The sequence below is a fragment of the Sylvia atricapilla genome, chromosome 13 (genome assembly GCF_009819655.1).
Source record: "Sylvia atricapilla isolate bSylAtr1 chromosome 13, bSylAtr1.pri, whole genome shotgun sequence".
Lineage (NCBI taxonomy): Eukaryota > Metazoa > Chordata > Aves > Passeriformes > Sylviidae > Sylvia > Sylvia atricapilla.
Window position 1 is genome coordinate 9,871,877 of NC_089152.1, and position 24,350 is coordinate 9,896,226.

The 24,350-nt window shown below is 44.1% G+C and overlaps 1 protein-coding gene, 1 long non-coding RNA gene and 1 other non-coding gene across 5 annotated transcripts; 1 reads left to right on the top strand and 2 right to left on the bottom strand.

Moving 5' to 3' along the window:
• The first annotated feature begins 882 nt into the window (after positions 1 to 882).
• FSD2 (fibronectin type III and SPRY domain containing 2) lies at positions 883 to 16,945 on the top strand. Of its 3 annotated transcripts, none has more exons than XM_066328373.1 (13): positions 883 to 1,092; positions 3,012 to 3,807; positions 3,887 to 3,982; positions 5,049 to 5,282; positions 6,532 to 6,554; positions 7,126 to 7,247; positions 8,242 to 8,397; positions 9,190 to 9,324; positions 10,069 to 10,222; positions 10,590 to 10,723; positions 12,311 to 12,443; positions 14,626 to 14,802; positions 15,522 to 16,945. In XM_066328373.1, the coding sequence occupies exons 2-13, from the start codon at positions 3,052 to 3,054 to the stop codon at positions 15,772 to 15,774; spliced, it is 2,373 nt and encodes a 790-aa protein (XP_066184470.1). In that variant the 5' UTR covers positions 883 to 1,092; positions 3,012 to 3,051; the 3' UTR covers positions 15,775 to 16,945. The 3 variants fall into 3 exon arrangements, with proteins under 3 accessions (XP_066184470.1, XP_066184469.1, XP_066184468.1); XM_066328372.1 differs by having other exon boundaries at positions 883 to 1,080; XM_066328371.1 differs by lacking the exon at positions 883 to 1,092 and adding an exon at positions 1,110 to 1,391.
• LOC136367026 (uncharacterized) lies at positions 16,793 to 19,815 on the bottom strand. The gene is made up of 2 exons (XR_010744624.1): positions 18,912 to 19,815; positions 16,793 to 17,940 (listed from the first exon to the last, which is right to left on the bottom strand). It is a non-coding gene; the product is annotated as an uncharacterized lncRNA (long non-coding RNA).
• Positions 19,135 to 19,266, bottom strand: LOC136367259 (small Cajal body-specific RNA 15). The gene has a single exon (XR_010744658.1). It is a non-coding gene; the product is annotated as a small Cajal body-specific RNA 15 (non-coding RNA).
• Positions 19,816 to 24,350: the final 4,535 nt, after the last annotated feature.

Sequence of the window (24,350 nt, forward strand, 5' to 3'; positions counted from 1 at the left end):
AGGAGGAAAAAGCAGAGCTGTGTCAAGATCTAATAGACATTGTCCCTTGTGGTGTCCCCTGAGCTCAAGCCATATATAATACAACATTCTCAAACGTGCTTAAAAACCTACTGCCAGCAGGGCTGGCAGGGCTGGCATGGCAGCATGTTCACAAGTAGCAGCCTGTGTGTTTTGGGCAGCTGTTCGAGCATATTCAAAAAGCTCACGTGCTACAGCAGTCACAATAATCGGTGGTAATACACAGCCTGTCTTTTATCAGGTCTGAGCACAGACTGAAGGAATATGTTCCTGTGAAAACTTCCTTAGACGGGCCATTGTCCACTTTCTTCACTATAATTAGCTTTTCAGAGGTCTGACATACACACACAGGGTGAGGATGTATGGATATGTATAAGAAGCATATGCAACAGTATGGGCTTTTTTTAATTCTAAATTTTCTTCTTTTTTTCTAATATATGATCACGATTCCAATAGATTCAGCCCCATAGGAAAACTCCTGCTGATTTGAGAGAGCAGACTTTACCAGTAAGTGTTTGCAAAGAACAGAACAGGTATTTCCATTAAGTTGTGCAACTCTGTAAACACATGTCCAGCCATGTGAGTTGTTTGCACATTTTGTGTATCCCACACAAGATACTCTGCACCTAACACCCCAGCCTTGGAAATCACACCCATAGGCAATGAATGCACTCAGCAGTGTTTATTAATACCACCTCCAAAAGTGAGAGGGTACTCTGGCTTTAGTGAGGACTCTCTGTAACTGTTCTAAGTACTTCAGATCCAGGAATCCACCTTCAGAGCCTGTTCTCAGTGTATGACATTCATCCTGGTGACACTCAAGTAGCACACTGCTGAAGGACAGCCGGGGCACATCTATATTTGTGCCATTGCTCATTGCTGGCATGCCCCTATCTGAGCAAAGAGGCAGGGTAAGGTTACTGCAATAAGTCTTCCAACTGCATTTATAGGAAAGTGGCAAGGAATTGCTTTCCTGTGAATTAATTTTTACTAGGGGGAATAGAAGTTAACTTTGATGCCATCTGAGCTATCAGAAGAATTTATGACGTCTTAAGATAGAAGGCAAGTTTTTAGGTAGTAACATTCTTTGTTATGTATTTACGATAACTGACAGTCACGGATTTAAATGTGCTTCATGTAATTTTATCTGTGCCTGCAAAGCAAGCAAACACTGAGCAATCATCTGAAAATCTTATTTAGGCAGTAGGATTGCAGACAGGCTTAATTATGCTCATTTTAACTTATTTCATTTCATTTTGGTAGGAAAAATAAATGTTAATTCACTTTTCTAATTAGTAGTAGCTTCTATAGCGAGCCTTATTGTTTTAATTATGGGGAAAAAAGGCTTTGCGGGAGCCAGACAACATTTTCTGGTATGTGTTAAGACCTTTTCTCTGTTTAAAATGTTAGAATTTGCATGATTTATTTTATTGCCTTTAGCGTAAATAGTATTTCTGCCTAACTTCAGTGTTTTTGTTTGTAGTAGGATATTGCTGGCTGTAGAATCCACACCCATGTCTGCAGTGCCAGAAGACAAATTATGAACTTCTGTGTGGGTTTTCTTACAGATCTGTAGGGTTGGACTCAGCCAGGGATATAAAACCACAAAGTGCAAAATGTCTCAGTATTTTTCACTGGTTTGGGAAATTGCTTTCTACTAAGTCGCTGATTGTGTTGACTCTGTTAGCTAAGCATTTCTCAGGAAAATTAGTAAAATATTTATGAAATAAATTTGAGGTAATAGCAACTACTCAAGTCTAAAAAGACCATAAATAGTAGTTTGGAAGCAAACTTATGTGAAAGCTTATCCAGAAGCTCTGATAATACTGATGTCTGACTCTTCTTTTGGCTTTTTTTCTTCTGTGAGAAAGTGATTTTAAAGTTCTCATATGCTTCACTTACCTAGGATTAGATGAACCTACAGGTTAATTGATATTCAGCTGAAATCTTTCCATAAAGTCTTTTGCATGTGGTGCTGAACTGCTGATGAAATTGATCTGAGTAGTTTTGTAGCTATGATTCCATTCATGCTGGTGAGCAGTGGAGGGCTGTGGGAACGTTTCAGCTCAGAGAGAGTTCTGACTCTGTACTGGCATTATTTCACTGCTGTTAATACAGGCTGGTTGGAAAGAGTGGGCTTGGGGAATCAGCATTAAAATTGCCTTTGCACTTTTAATGTTGTCCCACGTGCATCTGCTTTATCATACAGCTTTGCATGTCATCTGCACATGCTCTTTTCACACCTCCCTCCTTGCACAGAATAGACAAAATGTGCAAGGTTTGAGTCAGAGCAGGCATCTCTCAGTCCAGAGGTCAATGGCCTGCCTTGCTCCCTAGTTACTGGATGTTTTATATTTTAAAATGTATATTTTCCATGGCACATGAGAAACCCCAAAGGGCAGTATGCTTTCTCTGTGGTATTTTTTAGAAAGGACCCAAGACCTGGACTCAAGTTTAAGTATTAAGAACAGCAACCTGAAAAATACAGAACAGGACTTTTCAGGGCGTTTACTAGTGTGTTCTGTGGCATCAGTGGTCACAACAGAGGACATTTTACGTTATGCCTGACTGACAGTTCAGAAAACATGCTTGACAGCAGCTGAAGGGTGAGCAGGCTTCAAACTAGGCCATTTGCAATTGCACAGAACAGCACTAACTGTGCCTGAAGGACATTCACAGTGTTGGTCTGAGGACAGGACTAGTCCACAGTTTGGAAATCAGGTATCAGGCAGATGAGGTACTCAGAAAAGAGAATGTACACCAGAGACAGCTCTCTGCTGTGCTTTGCACTAAGGTGAGAAGACAAGATTCCGGTGGCTTCCCTTCAGACTCTTCATTTAGGGAGTGAAGCTACTGCCTTTGGTCTTTGCAGGACCTGAGCAATTATTTTTTTGGTCCTCAGCCAAATCTTTTCTATGGATATACTTTTAAGCCAGAAAAACTTGATCCTGATATCTAATATGTAGCTAAAGATCTTTCTTATCTTTTACAAGCTTGAGACTCATCATCTCCAAAGCCTTCCTGAGGATACCAATGTCATCCAGATCTGGCAACACGAGAGACTATGAGACTAGCGGCCAGTCACGCGATCATTCAGCTTCCCCACCAGTCCCAGAGTCTAGTGACACTGAGACTGAAGGTTTGATATTTTATCACATGGATCTTTATGGATCAAAGGACAGGTTTGATATCTTTCCTGAAGAGCTCTCTGGTCGAGGAGACAGATCTCTGGGGGATATGAGAAAGGAATCTGCATTGAGTAGTAAAAAAGTTCAGCGCCCACAAGAAGTTGGCTATGACTTGGAAAAGGAGGTTGCAGAGCTGGCTAAGATGTATGGACTTGATGAGGATAGAGAAAAAGAGCTTGAGTTTCTTGGAGGACATCTGGAGAAGGTGGAGAGCAGACGGCCACCTGCTCGTACAGAAAAAGCAGAATCACAGGGCTCCATATATAACTCATCAAGCAGCTCTTCAGTGAAAGATCCAAGTCAAAGTACAAAGCAACAAGGACTTCATGATGAGGCTTCTCAAGGTGAAAAGCAGAGCAAAGCCAGATCAGATGATGAGGGTGAGAGCAACATATGGTTGAGAGGGGGGCTGAGCAGCGGTGGCATGTCAGATGAGTGGAACAGTCAGGCTGTCAGTGAGGAGGAGGAGGAGGAAGAGGAAGAAGCAGCAGATGTTTTTTGTTCTACCTGCAAGATACCAATCCGAGCTTTCGACAAACTATTTGGTGAACACAAGGATCATGAGGTTGCTCAGCTCCCCAGTGCTGTGGAAAGTGAAAAGGTGAGAGTAACACAAGTGTACTGTGGTGCCTCTAAAACAGTCTTGAGACACAGTAAGAATCACACTAGGTGTTTTGTAGGAGGAGATCCATAAAAACATGTGCAGGTTGGAAGAACAGATTGCTCAGATGGAAAATGTTGCCAGCCATTTGGAGGAGATCTTCATCACTGTGGAGGTAACTCATTTTCTCTTGGGCTAACTTTATGGTAGTGGGGTTAAACAGTTTTGACAGTCATACTGACATTCATAGTGTTCCGTTGTTAATGAGGTGAGTACTTAGAGTAACATAGCACAGAGTTTTCTTGGGGTTTGTCTAGACTGAAGTACTCAGGAAAATTCATCCTAAAGACTTTTTAAACGGGCTAGTAAAACCACATTTATAATTTGCACAGTAATTTGCATTCAGAAATAAAGTGACCCCCACTCGGGTCATCTTAGTTTTAAATGGCCAAGGAGCTGTGATCTAACTAGTCCATCCAGAGTGAAGCCCTTGTGTCCCCTCAGCTCCAGTCACAGAAGTGTCAGATCCAGGCAAATCCTTGGACCAGCTGCTTCAAGCTGATGACTTCAAGAGTTGTGCTCCCACTCGGCTGCTGTCAACTTGGCCCTAGGGGAAGGAGGTCAGCTGGCAGCAAGTTCAAACTGAAGCAGTAACTCAAGGCACTACAGTCTTTTCTCTGCTGCATGTGGCACAGGGGGACATCAGTGCCTGAACAGTGGGAAGCTGCTGGCAGTAAAGACTTGCCTGCTCTTTAAATCTTCCTTCCTAATGTTTTCTCCAGCTGTGAGTGAGGGTACCAGCATTAGCTGCCCAGCTCCCTCAGCACAAATCCATGGATCCCACTGAGTTGCCATGGTTTCTCTCATGGAAGGATGTGCTTGACTGTGTTGGTGGAAATGCTTGTGAGATTACGGCTAGGATATATCCTAGTTGTGTTCCCTGGGTTTAGGTCGCCTTATATCATTGTTCCTGTTGTAATTACTGTTGCTCTTATGTCTGGAACAAAATCCAACACTTTTGTGCTTTGGTGAGGGTTAATTATTAGAGTATACCTCTAAAAATGGATATAAGTCAAATTAAAGCTTCTGTGTACTGGTACCGTGTCCTAGCTTTGTGAATTAAATCATGAATATTACCTCTATGGTAAAGAGAAGTTTAAGTGGACCAGAGTAAGATTTTCCTCTGCCTGTCATGTGGATCAGGCTTGATGCCAAGGTATAAACCCTCAAATACCTTGCAGGAAAATTTTGGGAGGCAGGAGCAGAACTTTGAGGTGCATTACAACGATGCAGTGCAAGTGCTTGCTCAGAAATATGAAGAGCAGCTGGAAGCACTGGGAGAAGAGAAGAGGCAGAAGCTGGAAGCTCTGTATGAGCAGCTGGTCAATTGTGGGAAACATCTTGACACCTGCAAGGAGCTGACAGATGAAACCCAGGAGCTTTTCCTAGAAAATGACAAAGCTGAATTCATGAAGGTAAAGAGCTTTAACTGTCAAAGTGCTTTTTGCTGCTTGCAAGCAATCCCCATTTGAGAAGTTCCAAGCAGCCTTATTGCTAGGGAGAATTTGGGATGCTCAGTCCATGGTGCTGTCACTGCTCCAGGTGCTTGGCATGGTGGCATTGATTTAGTAGGGCAACACAGTGGGGGCAAAATGCAGAAGCAGGAGTTTGTAATTTGGATGCTCGTTGATTTGTGAGTCACACTGGGGTTCAGAGAGAAGATATCTTGCTGAAATGCTTATCTGGGGAAACTCTGGAAGCACTTAGTGTTCCTTGCCTTGTGCAGGCTCAGCTCTCTTGCTCTATTCTGGGCTCACAGCAGGGAGGCTGATGTAATCACTTAGAAAGATGTTTCCTTTTCTTGCTCATTTTGGAGGAAAGTTCAGCTGAAATACATCAAGAGCTCCTGCAAAGTGATGGATGAAATCCCACTCTTGAGGTGGTGTCAAGAAGGTATTTTTCTCTGGCAGGTAGAAAAATAATTGGAAAACAAATCAGAATTTTCACTGATGATGAGTGATTTCACCTGCGCTGTCCTGTGACTGAGGTGGGTGGGAGCATTTCTGTAGCACAGTGACAGTAACTTCTGGACTGGACAGCAAACAAATCTCACAACAGCTCCAGTCTACTCCAGTGGGTCAGTTTGCTGTGACTCCAACCTGCTGAGTTCTTCACATGAGCTGATTTCACCATTCCTCTGCATCTCTGGAATAAACTTATTTTCTCCTTAGCTTGTAATCAGTTTTACATCGCCCTATAATAAGAATAATAAGAACCATTATTCATCAAGAAGTGAATGTTGGTCATGAACTCCCAGCTGCTTGGGTTTCTCCTGGGACTGTACAGCTGTCTTCCAGTTACATGCACTGCTCAGACTCCCTCCAGCACAGATAATTTCATTGAGTTCCTTTGCCCAGCTGATTTTGGTTTCTGTTTGGGAGAGGTCTATTGGCACTTTGGACAACCAAGGGAGGAACTGGTGAAAAGTCTAGATGGGCAGGCGCTGATGACTACCTGATATTGCTCATTATCTTACTGTAAATTCAGCCAAGATCTGTCCATTTGAATAGAAAGGGCTGTCTTTCTTCTCAGAGTTGGTTGACAGCCAATTACTTCACCCCAAGGGCTGCATTTGTGGCAATTTGTGTAAGACAGGTCAACAGCACGATGTAGTCTGACTCTGGACTTTTCTACATCTAACACTCTCTCCTTTTTTTCCAACAGGCAGCAGTAACCATGGTTGACAGGTAGTATCACAGTCTGGGATTTTTTGTCACATTTCTTCCTGCTAATTGGACAGGTTATTGGAGATGCTTGCATGTTCTGGACTTTGTTCAGGCACGCCAATGTTGTCTAAGCCACTAGAGCTATTGAAATATTTAGTATTTTTGTTTTAAAGTGCATCAGAAAAAGTTGCTCTAAGAAACTTAACACTCCACTTGTTTGGATCCAATTTCAAGAAATCTTAAAGGAGAGTTAGAGCCTGAATAAATCAGTGTTTTCAGCTTAGTCATAAGTAACTGATTTCACTGATAAACAGGATTGCTAAAGCTCTTGAAAGAAACACTCTGGATCCAAATGAGACTAAAACCAGCTCCCTAAATATACTGTAGCAGGCTTATTTATGCATTAATATAGTGATCTTGAAGCTACAGGCACGAGGAGGCTGAGCTTGTACAGCTATGAAAACGGTGTTATAAGGAAATGGATGTTAATTTGTTGTCTGCTGTTCTTTTGCTCTTACATAAAGATATCATAGATATCTCCAACACTATGGTACTTCCAATTAGACATTATCTTTTCCCCCTACAATTACAGGCTGGAAAAATTCTTAAAGAAAGAAGTGGATTTAAAGCTTTCAACGCTGCCAGACTTTGAAGAGCGGGTCATAGATGTCTCTGAAGTTGAACAACTAATGAACTCCATTAACGCCATTCCAGGTAGTCTTCCTAACTGAGCATTATCTCACACCTATTTAGATTTAAGTAAGGATATGCATTAAATATTACTTCTTTTAAAGGAAATCTGCAAAGGCAGAATTAGCTTTTCCCTAGTTTTCCTTCTATCTCTTTTATTATTTGCCTATATATACAGAGGCAGTGGAAGATAGTTTTTGATTTTTTTTTCCATTTGTTAAATTAACAGAATTACTGCTAAATTGGGACTTCCTTGCTTTTTGCTGGATGATTTCCTAGAAGGCTCATGAAGATTACCCCCTTCTGTTGAGGGATCAGGCACGCTTAGTCAAGGATAACTTGTCTTACCATGTACTTGCTTGAACAAAATAGAGATGAATCCCAGACTGCTTTAAATAACTTACACAGCTTCTCTTGATAAACAGATTTCCCTGATTTATTACTCTGCTATTTAGCAAACAATTTTCCCCCATAATTCACAGGAAATAGCACAACATAGGCAAATTTTGAATAACTAAAAAAAGGCCTAAAATTTTGAATCTTTTCTGGTGCATCACAATTGGTGAGAAAGAACATTATTGGTTTTGTACACCCAGTACTGCGTTTTCTTAATATAAAACAGCATTTGGTACTTATTTGCTTGTGCTGATGCCCCCCTGTTGTACAGCTTTTGCCTGATCCCTGGGGTAGCTGGCAGCAGTGCTGGCATGGCAGATGTTTGGCTCACTGGAACAGCCCTCAGAGCAGGGGAAGCTGAGTTTACAGAGGAGGAGTTGGCTGAGGCTTATAAGTTTTGTTGTTTTGACTTTGATTTGAAGCAAGACTAGTTCTTACACACCAGTGACCTGATTACTGTCTGCACTGTTTAGAGTCAGCTCCTGACTTTTCTCCATGTGGGAGGAATGGAGGAATATGACCCTATTCAGTGCCAAGGCTTTGTGCTAACACCTTTGTGAGAGGAGGGGTACAACAAACCATGATTATACATTCAAAAACTGACCTGTTTTTCTCTCTGAAGCTCCTTGTGCCCCTGTGATCAACCCCCAGGCTCCCAATGCAGCAACTGGCACTTCACTGAGAGTTTGCTGGGGCCTCTTCTCGGATGACACTGTGGAGTGCTACCAGCTGTGCTACAAACTAGTGAGCAACGAGAGGCACAGTGATGAGCAAGCAGGTAAGGAGGCCTGGGCCCAGGGGGACACCTCAGCCCTCCACTGGCAAAACCAGACAGCTTCTACATGTCTCGTGCAGTCTGTCTGCCACCAAAACTGTCATATCTGCCACCACTATCTGCTTTGTCCCTCTTCTCCTGCCAGGTCTGCCATGCTGCCAGCTGCAGAAGGACCCATCACAGGAGAAAAGACAAGACATGGCAGCAGCAGGGACAGCAGGAATGGGAAGGGGATAGTGGGCAAAGTCAAGAGGATTTCTGGAGGGTGGGCGCTGCATTAGAACACGTGCTGCATTCGCGGAAAAGCACAGTATTTTTAAAGAGCAAATCATCATATCATCAGCACTCCCACTGAAACCCCCAGATGATTTTGCAGCTTATCTTAGTGCTAATAATAGGCTGTGACTCCCTAAGATGCACAGGCACACAAAGAACCACAGAACCAAACTGTCCCAGCCTTGCGGCAAAACTGCCTAATACTGTTCTTGCAGAACCTTCAAAAGTGGAAGCCAGTAGAGTGCCAGTGGCCAGTTGAGAAAGAAAAGCAGAAACTATCCAAATTTTATAAGATGAGAAATGAGAAATGATCAGTAAAATAGCTTCAGCTCTTGTCCCATCTTATTTATGCTGCTTTAGAGGAAAGCATTGTGAAACTGCCGGATCAAAGGGTGTGCAGCACAAGGAGCTCTCTCAAACTCAGCACCCAAAACAATGCACCTCAACCTCACTGTGTGAAGCTTGGGGAAGAGTGGGCAACTGTGTAAAGGCATTGTAAATGTTTTGTTGTCGTTTCAGAGCACACACTGAAAGTCAAAGAAACATACTGCACCATTACTGATCTGTTGCCAAACACACAGTATGAATTTTGGGTCAGTGCTTTAAATGCCTCTGGTATCAGTCCACCAAGTGAAAGAGCAGTTTATGTAACAGGTAAAAATATTTTATTCATATGACTTTGTAACCTTCAGAGTGAAATTCAAAATCATGTCTGAATTTTATGCCAGTAACGCTTTCTGGGCAATTTCTTTCTTCTGGTCCAAGCCTACTGACTGCATGGGAATTCCCTACTTTCATTTGGAAAACCTATCATGCTAACTGTCGCTGTTTCAGAGAGGGAAAATACAGAAGCAGAGAGACAAAATAATTTATTTAAATACAAACATGTATGCCAGCTGTGAATAAAGTTCAAGTTTCCTGGTTCTGCCAGATGAATCCCAGCTCTTCTTTTATTGTCCTATAGGTATTTTGTGGATTCACTTGTTATGTTATTATTTTTAACTGCAGTTCAGTCTAGAACATTGTGTGAAATCCTGACATCAGATTGAGCAAGTCAGTGTGAGACCTTCGAGTGCTTGTTTCAGATATCTTTGACATCTCAGAGCAGAGATGCACCTTTATGACAAAGATAAAACTAATGATAGAAAACAGTTGTGTAATCAGTCTTTATGTTCCTTCTCTGTTTAATTCTCTTGGGACTCTTATAGTCTAAATGAAGTCTTAAATAGTACTGTTAATAACTCTACCTGCTGTTTATTGTCCATTGGGGAAGCAGGTTTCTTTAACTATATAGTATTAACAAATAACATTTTTCTATTTTTTTGTCTTCAAAGCATGTCGTTTGCAAACATCTTCAAGCAACAACAGCTTAGAATTGTTCTTTTGCCTCCTTTTTAGCTCCTTCACCACCTACCATAAAGAATAAAAAGATCCAAAGCTGTGAAAATGCAGCACTGGTGTGCTGGGAATCCAGGGACATTAATCCTGTTGATTCCTACACCGTTGAATTGTCCAAGCTGACAGATGAAGAAAATGATGATATTATTACTGAGTGAGTTACTCTTCTATTGAGCCCATGACCTGTAGAGATGAAACCATTTCAGATAGGACTTAGAAAGGACCCATGACCTTCTGGTGAATTTACATTTACAACAAATCCTCTTAGTAAAATTAGTTACAAAATGTTAATCAAAAATTACTGCATGAGAATTATGGGTATGGGAAAAGGGCAGAAGCAAATGCAAAAATCTGCAGTCTGTCACAATCTCTCTCTTGCCCTGCTAATGACAACTGTACAAGGTAAAATGTTGTTGATTGGTTACAAGTTGAAATATAATTTCTTCTTAGTTGCTCAGAAAAAAAATTCAGCCTACCTTTGTTTTCTACTCTATCATTTTCCATGGATTTATTTTCTGTAGATCTATTGTTGGAATCCCTAACTGTGAAGTCCTAATTCACCTCCAGCCCACACAAAAGTATCACATCTGTGTCAGAGCCCATAACCTGGGTGGCTCCAGTGAAAGAAGTGAACCTGTCCTGATACACACCACAGGTACTGTACAGCTTGGAACAACTCCAGCAGCCTGTTGTAGCATCTATTCTCTTAACAGAAAGATTTCTGCTGGTTTCAATGGCCTCTGGACCAGGTCCTAATCTCTTACATCTAATTACACACCTGGTAACCTTTTAGGAATGAAAAAAACAACTTCTTGTAACAATAAGTGCAGTGCTTTAGCTCTGTAATTTAAATTATTGCTGTCTGGTACATTTGATAGTTGAAAGTTACTAATTTCTAGACATTTTAAAAGACAATGTCAACTCAACGCCTACATATGGCCAGCTTGCAAAGTACTGACACATCAAAGGAAAAGTCGTAGTGTGATTTTACTTCAGAGATTACCATATAATGAAGCTGCTGCTGGAAATCATGGCTGAGACAGCACTTTCTAGAGCCATTTATCAGACATGAGTGCTCACCTTCATCACTACTGCAATCACACTGCAACTTCACTGCTCATCTCCAATCTCCCAGGCCACTCACAGATGTGTTCACACCTTATCTGTGTCTCTTCTGCCCTTACCTTCTGTGAGTCATTTGAAAATTGTATTTATACAGCAAGATGACCACACAAAGTTATGTTTCATTAAAAAATCTGTCTGCCACACAGCAGTGACACCACAGAAAAGAAATGCTCATCCTTAAATCCCTGGAGAGGAAGACTGTCATTGTGTTACCATCATTTGTGTGTATTCCAACTGCTTAAATCAAACTCAATATTTGAAATTGCCCATTCTATTTGCACAGCATGTGTTTGTTTTCAGCAGCACATGCCTGTAATTGCCCTGTCATTGTTTGTATTGTATTTGCAATGAAGTAACTTGCAGTTTGATTATAATGATTTCATTTGGGATTACCATGCGGAGATTTATCTTCTCAGAGTCTACATTATGCAAGCAGCTGATGCAAATTGATCTGTCAGCTGCAAGAACCCACCTCCAACACTGTGAATGGCCTTTGATCCTTTCTGGGGTGGATAAACAAGCATCAACTACAAACAGCAGCTGTGCCAATAGTGGCTGCTCCTCAGACTCCAGTGTGTCAGACCTGCTCTGTCAAGTGTCCGCAGGAAGAAAGGCAGAAGCATTTTTATCCTGGGCTGGACTTACCTCTCTGAGGGCTGGTCTGACAAGAGAGGTGCTGAAACGTGAGGGACCCTTACTCTTCAAACTGTGCCCAGCATTTATGTGGATGAGTGAGGAGAGTCCTTTAAGCCTCCTTTCTCATTTCAGTGATTAAAAATAGATTACTTGAAACTAGACAGTCCATTGCAGGGAGGACCCCTCATCTCTGAATAACTACTCTCTGCACAATGCCTGCAGCTTTGAGCCCTGCTAGGGTTCAAAACCAGGCTAAGTCCCCTGCTTTTCACAAGGCTGAATCTAAACAGTGTTAAGCTGTAAAACAGCCATTTATTAGAAAAACTTTTAAAATATGGTCTTGTCCTCTCAATGTCAGCCACAGGTTCTTTCTAGAGCATTGGTAATCTTTTTGTGCATCCAAACATTTCATCACACCCTTGCTGCAATTCTAATGTTATAAGAAGTTACTGGAGTTATCCTCAGGCATTTTCTCTTGCAGGCACCTGCTTCTACCTTAATGAGGACACAGCCCATCCTTTACTGGCAATTCTAGATGATGGATTTACCATTTCATGTGATGAGCTGGAAAACCCAGAGTGTGATCTGCCTGTCTATGATAACAGCTTTACAAGGTATTCAGGGGCATTTGAGTTTCTTGGGTTCTTTTAACAGATGCCAGGAAATGTCTAATGGGGCTTTCAGTGGCTCTGATTATTTTTTTGAGTTGAAATCTCTCTCTCCAGCTGCTCTTTGGAACTTGGAAATTACTGAAAGTTCTTAAATAGGATTACAGATGCAGCAGCCACAATTATGTACAAGCCTACTTACAAGTCTGGCACACTGAGCTAAATTTGAACAGGTATTTAGGTGCCATAACAAATGCTAAGGAAAGGAGAGGGATCTTAAAACTTACCTCTTGCTGAAAGATATAACTACTATTTGGACCAACAGGTATTTCTTTCGAAAAAGAAATAGGCCATTTGCCATTGAAGTGAGAGACTAAGCTTGCCAAAATGCCTATTTCCAGTCAAAACCACAGAAACACCATGTAACCAGGACAGGCATCTGTAGGATAATACAAGTCCACAATTTATTCCCTCATGGAAATGCAGTGCTACTAGAGGGCTCGGTAGAAAAGAATTGGGAGACTGATGATCCTTTTCATTAAAGCCATCATGGTAATCTTAAATGGGATTTCATCCCACTTCTATGAGATGCTTTTGTGTTTCATGTAAACAGCCAGAGCTGGCACTCATTCAAAGGCTGAGGTTTTGGTACCACTATGAACTTTCACAAATCTCCTTCAAACCAAGATACTCAAACCAAACCAAACCAACCAACCAACCAACCCACCAAACAAACCCCAAAACAAAAAATCAAACCAAACAAGAAACAAAAAAGCTCCCAAGAAAATCACATGGCAAAGTCTTCTTTCAACTCTTCTTTCTGAAGTTTGTGTAGTCTCCTAACCTTGTGTGGTTGATGCATTTCCTAACTGCTTCTTCAGCACAGCTTAGGTTTGCCTTAGTGGCTTTGCAGCTGTCATTATGATGGTTGTGTTTTGTTCACAAATGTTTACCCATCCATTTTGCATCATTCCTTTTCCTTCTCAAGCTGCAGCAACACAGCCCCTCTGAGTTCTGATTTCAGCAGCCTTTAAATTGTTCCCAAGACATTTACATGCACTTGCAATGAACTGTACACTTGCTCGAAGCCAGTGCAGCTGCAGAGGCAGAGTACAGCTATTGTGCTGTGCGTGCCCATCCTCACGCAACAGGCCCTCCAAATGATGAGTGCAGCTCTCTCTGCAATGCCTTGAAGAGCTTAGTGTCTGCCAGCAACATCCTTTTCCTTTGTAACTTAAAACTTCAGATATTTCCATAGAAACATAAAAGTTGTGTGTGTTTGAAACCTGCTGTCCCCCTTGACAATGACAGCTAATGCACTATGTACTTTTCCTGAGAAAAAGCTGAGGTGTAAGCTTACAGGACTCATGTTGCCCTCCTAAGAGTGTTTCAGAAGCATTTGGAGTGGGTTATTTTGCCCAATTTTCTTGCTTTAGAACCTGTATTTTCGCAGACTTGTATCTTCAAAGCACCCAGTTCCTTTGACTCCAAGACTCTGCCAGTAAATCAAGCTGAAGGGTCTCTCTGTAGTACTTTGTCTCTACTACCCAATTTTCAAAAGAGTTGTTTTCTGCATGGTTCCTATCATACATTTCATGGCCCAGGTACCCAGCATATTACAAGTTCTCCTACCATGTTCAATTCTTCCTAATCTCTCCAAACACAGAGTAGACAGGTTCCGTCCTCCCCAGCTGCCCCAGGAACTTCATGCTGTTACAGTGCTCAGTTCCTAATGGTGAGTGATGTTCAAAACCCTGAGCTCTTTGGAAAGAAAATGCAGAATCTGTAGACTTTTTTCCCCTGCTATGCTGGGGTTCATGAAAGCACTCTCTTTTCTTATAAGCATTAACTATCCCAGAAAACCCAGTCACTATGGGATGCTGTTCTCCTTCTTCCTGGAAGTGCCCAGGGCACTCATTTATACAAAGCTACCCACAAGTAAAAACTGAGCAGGTGTCACAAAGAAACCTGCAGGCTGGGTGTCAGCTCCTCAGCATAGGGATTTCACTGGAGTCAAAAATGCACACTGCACTGCTAAGGAGACAGCAGAAATGGCTTTTGTTTATTGCTGTGTAATGTCCATATATATATATATATATATATATATATATATGAACATATCAAAACACTGTAAGGAGCATTATAGAGAGGCCCTGCCAAAGCACATATTCCTGTCTGTCTCCCACAGATGTATTGCAATCCTGGGCAGTCTGATCCCATTTCCAGGAAAGCATTACTGGGAGGTGGAAGTTGAAGAAGATACAGAGTACAGAACTGGTGTGGCTTATGAGAACACTCCGAGACATGGTCACCTGGGGGCAAACAACTCATCCTGGTGCATGAGGCACATCATCACACCCTCCAGGTAAGGGCTGTGGAGGCTGCAGGTCTCTGACAGGAACACCTCTTACACCTGCAGGCAGAGCAGCCAGAGATTTTATATCAGCTCAGACCAGGCACAAGGGCCTCTGACATTCTACTGCTGTCACTGTAAACTGCTGTTTGGAAGGATACTGGAATGCTTAAGCAAATCCTCCTGGTTTTTTTAGGGTGTTTCAGAATCATTTGGAGTGGGTTATTTTGTTCAACTTCCTTTCTTCAGAACTTGTGTTTTTGCAGATTTGCATCTTCAAAGCACTCAGTTCCCTTGACTCTGAGAGGGTGCTAGTGAATCAAGCTGAAGGGTCTCTCTGTGGTACACTGTCTCATTGAAATGAGATGTTGTCACATTGAAACAAAAAGTTGCAGGAACAAATCTGAATAAAATCAGAGTTGCAGAATTTAGCTCAGTGGGAAGACAGTAATAGATCTATGTAATCCAGAAACTATGGATCTGGCTAAACCCAGCTAAACTCAACTGGTTTGGATCTCTGTCCTACCTATGAAGTATGTCATACCTGCCTGCAGAAATGCCAGTTCCCCTCTTGCCTCAGCTGGACTGCTGGCTCTCCCCTGAACACTGGTACATTAACATCACTGCCTTCAACTCTCATGAGCAACCTGGGCACCAGTGTGCACAAAGTGTTTCTCTTTGAGAACAGCCAGGGTGCCTTCAGCTATTTTGTTTATTTTTCTCACCTGCAGGCACAAGTATGAATTCCTGCACAGTGGGATGACACCTGATATCAGAATTACTGTTCCCCCCCAAAGGATTGGCATCCTGCTGGACTACGAGAACTGCAGACTGTCATTTTTCAATGCAGACCTTGCCCAGCACCTTTACACATTCAACTCACAATTCCAGCATTACGTCCACCCCTGCTTTGCACTGGAAACACCTGGTATCTTAAGGATACACACTGGAATCACAACACCCCCATGGACTGTCCTGCCATAACCCATGTTCTACAGCTACCACACCTATGTGTAACCTGCCCTGAGCAATGCCCTCTCTCAGCATAACTGCTCCATCACACTCCCTATAATCCAGCTGTTTCCCCCCAGTAACAGCAAAGCGACCCTGACCCAAACCAGCTGCCAAGCCTGAGCCCGCAGGAGTTTACATCCTCTTGCAAAAAGGATCTTAGCAAAAAGCCACCCATCAGCATCCCAGAATTCTCATTAGAAATAGATACCATCTTTCTCAGAGGAGACACGGTCATCACACAGCAGTGGCAACTGGATCACAAGCTCCCCCAACACCAACCTGAAGCCTAGGGAACTCCCCAGATCCAAAGTAATTGCTAATTCTACTCCTGAGTCTACTCAAGAACTAAAAACTTGAAGAAAAATAAAAATAGCAAAAGGCATAATCACTGTACAGCTGCTGGAGCTGAAAACACTCCAGCCATGAAGCTGATCTCCCAATCAAATGTTCTTGTTGCCATGTGAAGTCCATGACACAAGATAACCCAATACGCCTCCCCTGTGTGTGAACTGTTAGATCCTACATACCCAATGAGGCTTCAAGAAACACCCAAGCCTGCACTCCAGTCTCAGATATAAGCCATTTTTACAGATTGCTTCTCATTCACCCAAGGAAAAAAAAAGATAGACAGAATTTTTGTAGTGCTTGCTTGTCCTTACAGAAAATCCTAAAGCAACATTTTTAGCTGCTTTTTTTTAGCTATGCTCACCTCTGCTTGAGTCTATCCTCCCTCCACACTAACAGATCTGTTCTCCTCCTCAGTACTTCCCCCCAGCCGAAGAATTCCACTCCAACAGAAGCTTTGGGTGTCAAGTGAGGCTGGAAGGACTCTGGCTCAGCACACAGTTGAGACATCCTTGTTTGGGTTTCATTTCCAGACACCAATCAAGACAGGCCCTGCCTGTCAAGCAGGCTTGGCCAGCTCTGAACAGCCTCATTCATATACATCAAAACTACCTGAACTCAATCAAGAGTCATTAACACAGAAGCTTTTCCACAAATTTATTGTACATTCATTACAAAAAACGTTAGTTCAAGTTTCCATTCTAGGGAATCGACAGGAACAAGCAGTGGCCTCTACAATACGCAGGGTCTCTACAAATAAACGCTGCTGGCAAAACTGAAGAGATTTTACATACAACTGTGTGTCAAAAGCTTGTCTGTTCTTTCTCAAACAGATTTAAAAAAAGTCTTGCCAAAACAGGCCTTTAGAAACCACAAAAACAGGAGCTGAATATGTCACTACAGCAGTGATTAGTACCATTTGCTTTTCAATATCTGTTTCAAAAGCCTCACTCAGAAGAAGATGGGTTTAGCTCTACCAGCACAGAGTCATTTCTTAACCTTCCAGGAATTAAGATATTTTCAGGGCAGAAAAGGTTGTTATGGTCACTCGGTCAGACCTGCTGTAAGCAGGCCAGAGACTGTCAGTTGCTTTGTCTGCCAGTGAGCAGAGCAGCTTGTGTGCCCTGCTGATGCTGGTATGGCCATCCCAGTGAACAGCAGCTCTAGGGTACAGCTCCTGTGCAGGGGACTGAAGTGGTGAGAAGGCACCATTCAATGCTTTAAAATGTACTCCTTGACTCTGGGTCCAGCTTCTACCACCTGGCACATGTTTTACCTCTATCAGCCAAAAACTGAGAGCCCTGCTCTTATTTTCAGGTAGATACCTGAAAGTGTAACACATCAGAGCAGAGGTATAAGGACATCTGAACCTCCGAACAGAGCCTCTATAAATAAACAAAGGCTGCTGGTGAACCCATGATTCCACTCCCCACCACCAGCTTTCACCTCAAGTGCTCAAACCATAGCTGTAACTTGGCAAAACACACTCCAACTAGTGAACTGAACTGGCAAGTCCCCAAGACTTCACAACCCTCACACTGGACTGTGCAAGGGCAGTTTCCTGAGCCAAATGCGAGGTGCTCAGAAAGGCTGCAGCAGTGGGTCCTCACAAAACCCCTTGCAGTGGGACTCCACAGGGACTAAACAGGTCCTTTGTTACGCTGCCAGCTTGGTTGAATCTACTGGAGAATGCAGGCCAGGTGGCTGAGTACAGAGCAGTCTGCTCAGGAGAATGACCCCATGGTCATCACCAGGCATGGCACAGGACAGCTAAGGCAGTGACAGAATTACCTGAAAGAAAGAACAAATATGCAGTAACTGGCTTCTAGTTATAAACAGTAAGGGAAATCAGTTTGTATATTTCTGTTTAATAAAAGCTTCACCTATTGGAACTCACTCAAGCTTTTCCTCCCTTAGGAATCCAAACCCCATCACTTAAATATTTATACAGCAAAGGAAACTTGACAACATGTGTTTCTTAGAACCAGCTGTTGCTTTGAACAATCTCTACATAAATCCTTTACAGAGAGGCCACCACTTCTACTGCAGAGGTCTACTAAGCTTTAAGTTCACACCAACCCTGCACATCTCTGTATTCAGTTTATTCACCAGGTGTATTCAGTTTACTTGAACTCTGGGTATAGCACTTACCTTGGAAAACTGTGTTGAGCTGTTGATCTGAGTTCTATTTCTTTGCATTGAAAGGCTATCTCACATGAGGCAAAACCAGTTCTTACCTCTGGCCTCTATACAGGAACTCTGGCTAAACTACATCATGTGGTAGGGCAACAGTCAGTTAAAAATGAGTTGTCCTTTTCTCTAACATTATGTGCTGCAAGCTGCATTTTTCCTGGTACCTGTTGTGTCTTTTTCTTCCCGTTCCTTTTCCTTATGGGTATTTACTGGCACACAGCAAAATCTGTCCTCTGCAAAGGACAGAAGCTCATGCCTAAGGCTCTGGTTTTGGCAGCTGAAGCCCACAGGCAGTCCTAATGTGCAGTAGTGATCCATGCATCCCTGCAGGACTTGCAGCATCAGGAACTGCCAAAGGACAGGACACCCCCAACCATGCCTCTCCCAGCAGCTAATTTGGGGACTTTGCCAGGGCTGCCCAAACCCCTTCAGGGCAGGCCAGAAAGATCCCTTTTTCCAATTCCCTGTGATTTCAAATCCACGTTGTTGCCACTGGAGGGCATCACGTGAAGCCCTTTCAGAAGGCCACACTGGTTTCTAAGGCTGACAACAGTTTTTAATTTGCTTACCGTAATCGAAGGCATGACCAGTGTCCCTCCTCACCCAGAGCCGGGAACAAAGGGCCTGTGAGCAATTACACAAGTGAGACACGTCAAAATCACAAATACAAGAGACAACACAATGACCCTGAAATACAGTTTAATGTAGATTTAAAACAAGAGAACTTGTTTTAAATCTACATTAACTAGAGAAACACGACTTTTAACTTGCTCTCTCTCATTGCCATGAACACGTTGTAGGCAGATCAAGTAGGTCCTGACTTTTATCTCACAGGCAGGCCTTGTTCGTCCACCATTTAATTTAGGAGGATAGTATCAGTGGAGTCAATATAGTGCCACTGGCTCCACTTTCTTAGTCCTCCAGATGAATCTCTGCAAGAAGTTCGTGAGAAGTTTCTGAACAGACTGAGCTCTCCTAAAGTAGACTGCAGAGCCTAACCACTCAGCCAGGAAGGCAATTCACTATTCCTGTCTTCAAACGCCGTTGAATCTTTTTACCGCCCACCTCTGTTTCCCGGCAGTAACCAGTATCACTCATTAGCTGCACACAGCAAAGCAACCAGGGACCCTGCAAAGGTGAGGCTTTGTTCCCTGTTCAGACTGCTGCAGTCCTGGGCCAGTCCAAAACACAACACCGCCTTTTAACTGAACCTTCTCTCCATCGCGTTTATGGTGGTGTGCTCAGTTGCTAATATATATACTGGGACTCAGCTGTCCTAGTCCACCTTACTTAAACCTTTTCCAAAGAAGCTTATTTTTTAAGCTTCACTTGCTCTGATGGAAGCGATACTGAGACCTAAACTGCCTCACAAAATGGCTGTAAGGGGCTGCAACCTCTGCCAAAAGGATGCTCATCCCACAGCTGGAGCTAAACACAGGCTAAATAAAATCCAGACGCAGGGCTGTGGCTTAAACAGCCCCAGAAAGGCTGCAGCAGCGGGTCCTCACAAAACCACGGGCAGCCCTCCCGGGAGGCAGGAGGCCCGGCGGGCAGCGCTTACCTGGCCCCGGGCGGCAGCGCCTCTCCTCGGGCCCCACGCCGGCCGTGGCCGCGGGGCTCCCCCGCGGGACGCGCACGGCGGCGGCAGCTCCCGCCAGGGGCACGGGGCTCACGGGCACAGCCGCGGGCAGGCCGGGCCTCGGCGCCTCCACGCGGGAGCCGCTCCGGCCGCACGGCGACGGGGCCTTTCCGGGAGCGAGCCAGCGGGGAGGCCGTGCCCGAGCTCCGCCGCTCTCCCGCTCTCCCACATGCCGACCGAGCTCAGCCCGCCGCGGGAGGAGCGGGACCGGGGCCCCGTCCGCCCCCCGACCGCCCCTCGTGGAGCCGCCATTTCCCGCGGCGGGCGGCGCTCGGCCCCGGGGCCCTGACAGAGGGCGGGGAGAGGGCGGGCGCTGCCTTCCCGCCTTCCTGCGTTCCCTCCTTCCCGCCTTCCTTCCTGCCTTCCTTCCTTCCCTCCCTGTGCCGGGACAGCGCCTCGGGCGGGGAGAGGCGCCTCGGGGTTCCCCCGGTCTGGGAGCTCTGTTCCCGCAGCCCTGACCTCAGGAGCGCAGCCTTTTCCCGAGACATTACGGACCAAGCCGAGCTCCTCACGGCCGGCACCCACTCGAACCCTCTCTGCCCTCGGCAGGGCCACAGAGGGCTTCCCCAGTGATGGCTCCATCCACACACAGCTGAACTGTTGCTCCAGCAGCCACCGTCCTGGTCAGCACCTGCTGAGCTTGTCCATCTCCTTCCCATAATGTGATCCTGCAGACTGAAGCACGAGAGTAACACCCTGGCACCTAGCACAGCCCTGGCAAGGCTGAGGGAGAGCCACCAGCTCTCAGCAGCTCCTGGGTCTCCACCAGCAGGACTGGGGCCGGACAAAGCTGCCATTTCTCACCCCTGAGATGGTTCCACAGCTCCCAAATCACCTGCACGGGTGGCCTCATCCAGGCTGGGCTGGGCCAAAAGCAACGTGTTAAGTCCCTTGCAGTGGAGGTATTTTGCAGCCAGTTGAATACACTCACATTTTCGCTCAATCTCTAAACAAAATCCCTTTACATTCCCTCTCTGATATTGGAAAGTGAATCATCAGGAGATGCCTGGGGCCAACCCAACCCTTGTGCCCCTGTGCTGACATGAAAGCTGCAGCCAGGCAGCTGTAATAGAACTATGTATTGTGCCTGTGCGTGAGAGTCAGATATATTTCATGGTCTGTGTAATAAAATGCTTGATATAAACATTTTGCCATCCCTACATGGAAGGATGGAGCTTACAGTGAGGATTTATTAAGCCAAAAATTTCTAACATGCACAAAGAGATGGCTTATATTGACAGACAGGAAAGGACATTTATTAATCAGTCCAATTTCTTCACAGCCTGTACAACAGAAAAAAAGGCCTTTATTTCCAGTGCAGAATTCCGAATTCAGCATCATCATGTTATAATAATTTCTCTTGTTTTGTATTCCTCTGTGCACGAACCCTGGAGTTAATATCTGGCTCTCAAAAGAGATAAACTAAAAGGTCAAACGATAGACAAAAATACAGCCATTTAAATTAGAAACTGATGGTGGGATTTGTTTGTTTGTTTGTTTTGCTGCAAATGGAAAAGCAGCCATTGGCTTTTGGGACATGCGGTGCTGTCACCAAACTCTGTGGAGTTTTACACATTGCAAAATCTCATGACTAGGTAAGCACAGCGGCAAAGCAGTGAGAGCAGCTCTGTGTGGGGCTCTCTGGCTCTCTCTGCTTCCAGCACAAGAAGAAAATCTAAGTTCAGGGTGCATCTGATCAGAAGAGTTGGAAGTAGGTATGAACTTTGCTCAGCTACAGCACTGTGGCATTTCAGGTACACACTATAATAATGTGACCATATACTTACAACCAGACTTAGGACAGATTTCCTTCAGAAAGACAAAGTTATTTAAGTGGATCCATGGATAAGAAGTAACACTCATGAGGCAGATTATGAACAGAGCTAAACCAATGGAAGTAAGTGTACTTTCACCAAATTCAGTGCATTGGGAAGGACTTACACTTGTAAGTTCCAAAGTGGGGCTACTGGTAGGCAGATGGAAGAAATAAAACCCCAAATCCAAAGTCCCCTTTTTCAGATCACCTTCTACAAACATGACTGACTCTTGTTAAAACAAAAGCAACACAAACATCACTTTGCTAATACCTACTGAGCCAGACTTAAATATGTCACTGATATTTACTTAACAAACATTGTTACGTATGTACTCTGCTGTGGTTCAAAGAGCACTTGTTTATTTAAAATAGCTTGTTTTAAAACAAGATTGGGTTGTTTGTTTCTTCTTGTTGTTGTTGTGTTGGGGTTTCTGTGTAGTTTTTGGTTGTTGTTTTGGTTTTTTGTTTGTTTCTGGCATGATAGAGCAGCTAAAACTTGTGCTTTCTGACCTTGCCTTGTCAGAGATCTGTCATAACAAGGGACAGCACGCTGGCATTGAGTCTGCCAGCGCGGATTTTGAGGGGCTGGGAGAGGCTGCTCGCTTTTAGGGCTTGGTTGTCAGGTGGGGAGTACTTCACTCTGCTCATGCACTGTCCTGAAAACCGTCTGTATTCAAGCGATTGGAGTCTTCCTCCCTCGTTTACCCCAAAAGCCGTGTCTGATGTTAAGCACGCCGTTGGCAGCCCAGTCCCAGAGGGGTGGCTGGGCGTCTTGCCTGTTCCTGAGCACTCGCCCTCCTGCTGTGCCCTTGCATTCTGCCTTATTTACGGTCAGAGAGCCTGGAAGAGCCGGCACCACCCAGTGTGGGGACAGCGCGGGGACCCTGCGCCCGCCCCTGGCTCTCCCGGCAGTCTCACCAAGCTCAGCACACAGTGGGGTGGGAGGACGAGGCTCTGGCATCTCAGGAGCTCTGACCAGTATCTCTGAAAAACACCAGAGACAAACCTTTATGAAAGCACCTGCTTTCTACATTTCTCTTCCCATTTTTTGGCAGTCAGCAGGATCCTCGCCAGAGCCCTCAGCAGCAGCCAGGCAGCCCCAGCACTAGGCGAGGATTTGCCATCGTGTGGATGCCCACAAGCCCCTGTGCTTCCCTGCAGCTCATTTCACCCCCCTGTGAAAGGGTCTGGACATCTGCTTGTAAACCCTAGGGATCTGTAGAGGATATACAAGCAAATATTACAAGCAAAGGCAAAGTGACTTTTTTTTTTTTTTTTTTTAGGCAAAAAGGGACAGTTCTTGCTGGAGGTAAAAAGCAATATTCCTCACACATTTTACACTGCAAATACCAAGAAAATCTTATCAAATATATTCCATTTCATCTTTAGGCTGAAGACAAAGCCATACCTCCTCCTCTGTGCTGGGGACTGCAGGATCACCAGGTTGACGTCATTCTCCTTGGTGATAAAACATGTGCATGCTGAACTTGGCACTCAGCACGCTCAGGTTGAGCTAAGAGCTAATGTAATGAATTCTGGGGAAGGATTTACATCAAATACCACTCTGAAATATTAAATACAGACAGGACCAACTTCTCACTTGAATAATTACACACTGGCTAAATTCCTTCTTTTGTTTCAAAGACAGGAATCACCTTTCTGGCTTCCTCTTAAAAATTGTATGCATTGGTGCACTATTTCACTACCTATGTAATAAAAGGATGAAGTAATTTCTTTTCATTACCACAGGCTGAACTAAGATGAGTTTCAGCTCTAGCAATGACTCTTGCCACTCGACGGGGGGAGCAAGCAACCAAGAAAAGGCAGATTCAAATTTTATCAAGTGTCCCCAGCTGCTTGTGCTTGCTAACATAGCCTCAAAGGCAGAGGTGCCTGGGAACACTCCTGAACTTCACTTTGCACGTGGAAGTACAGTACCAAAGACCTTGCACACATATTTGCACTGCCCCAGCAGTACTGCAGTGCTCACAAGCTATTTCAGTTAACTGTGTTTGTATTCTCCTTCTGCTTGTGGATACCAATGTAAGGCTTTCAGCCATTATAAGATATTTCTCCAGGCTCACTCTGCGTCAGAAAGAAAAAAATTTTCTTGTGGTAAAAGATGTAGTAAGCAGCAAGAGTCAGTTTGAAAGGCAGTCTTTGGTCCCAGCGTTATGGCTGTGTGTTTGAGGGAGATGTTCAGCCAGTGGGAGTTAAAGCAAAGACTCCTAGGAAATGAGCTAAGAATAAAAATGGAAGCAGAGAAGCTGGAAGAGAGGGGGGAAAGTGGAACATGAGAAGACCAGAAGACTGTTTCCTGGCCTAACACTTACTGTTAAACCACAGGGAGGGCTTGAAGATCCAGGACTTCAAAGATTTAGAAGCCTCAAAGCTTCTTTGCTCAATGGCTCAGGGTTCCCTAGCCTTTCCTAACTCAGTCGCCTTGCTTGCTAAAGAGGCAACTGGCATTACTTCACTGGGTTTACAGAGCTGAGGTTTGCATGGGAAGTGTGGGAGGAGAGTCTTAAAGATATTAAACAAGTGGAAAAAAGG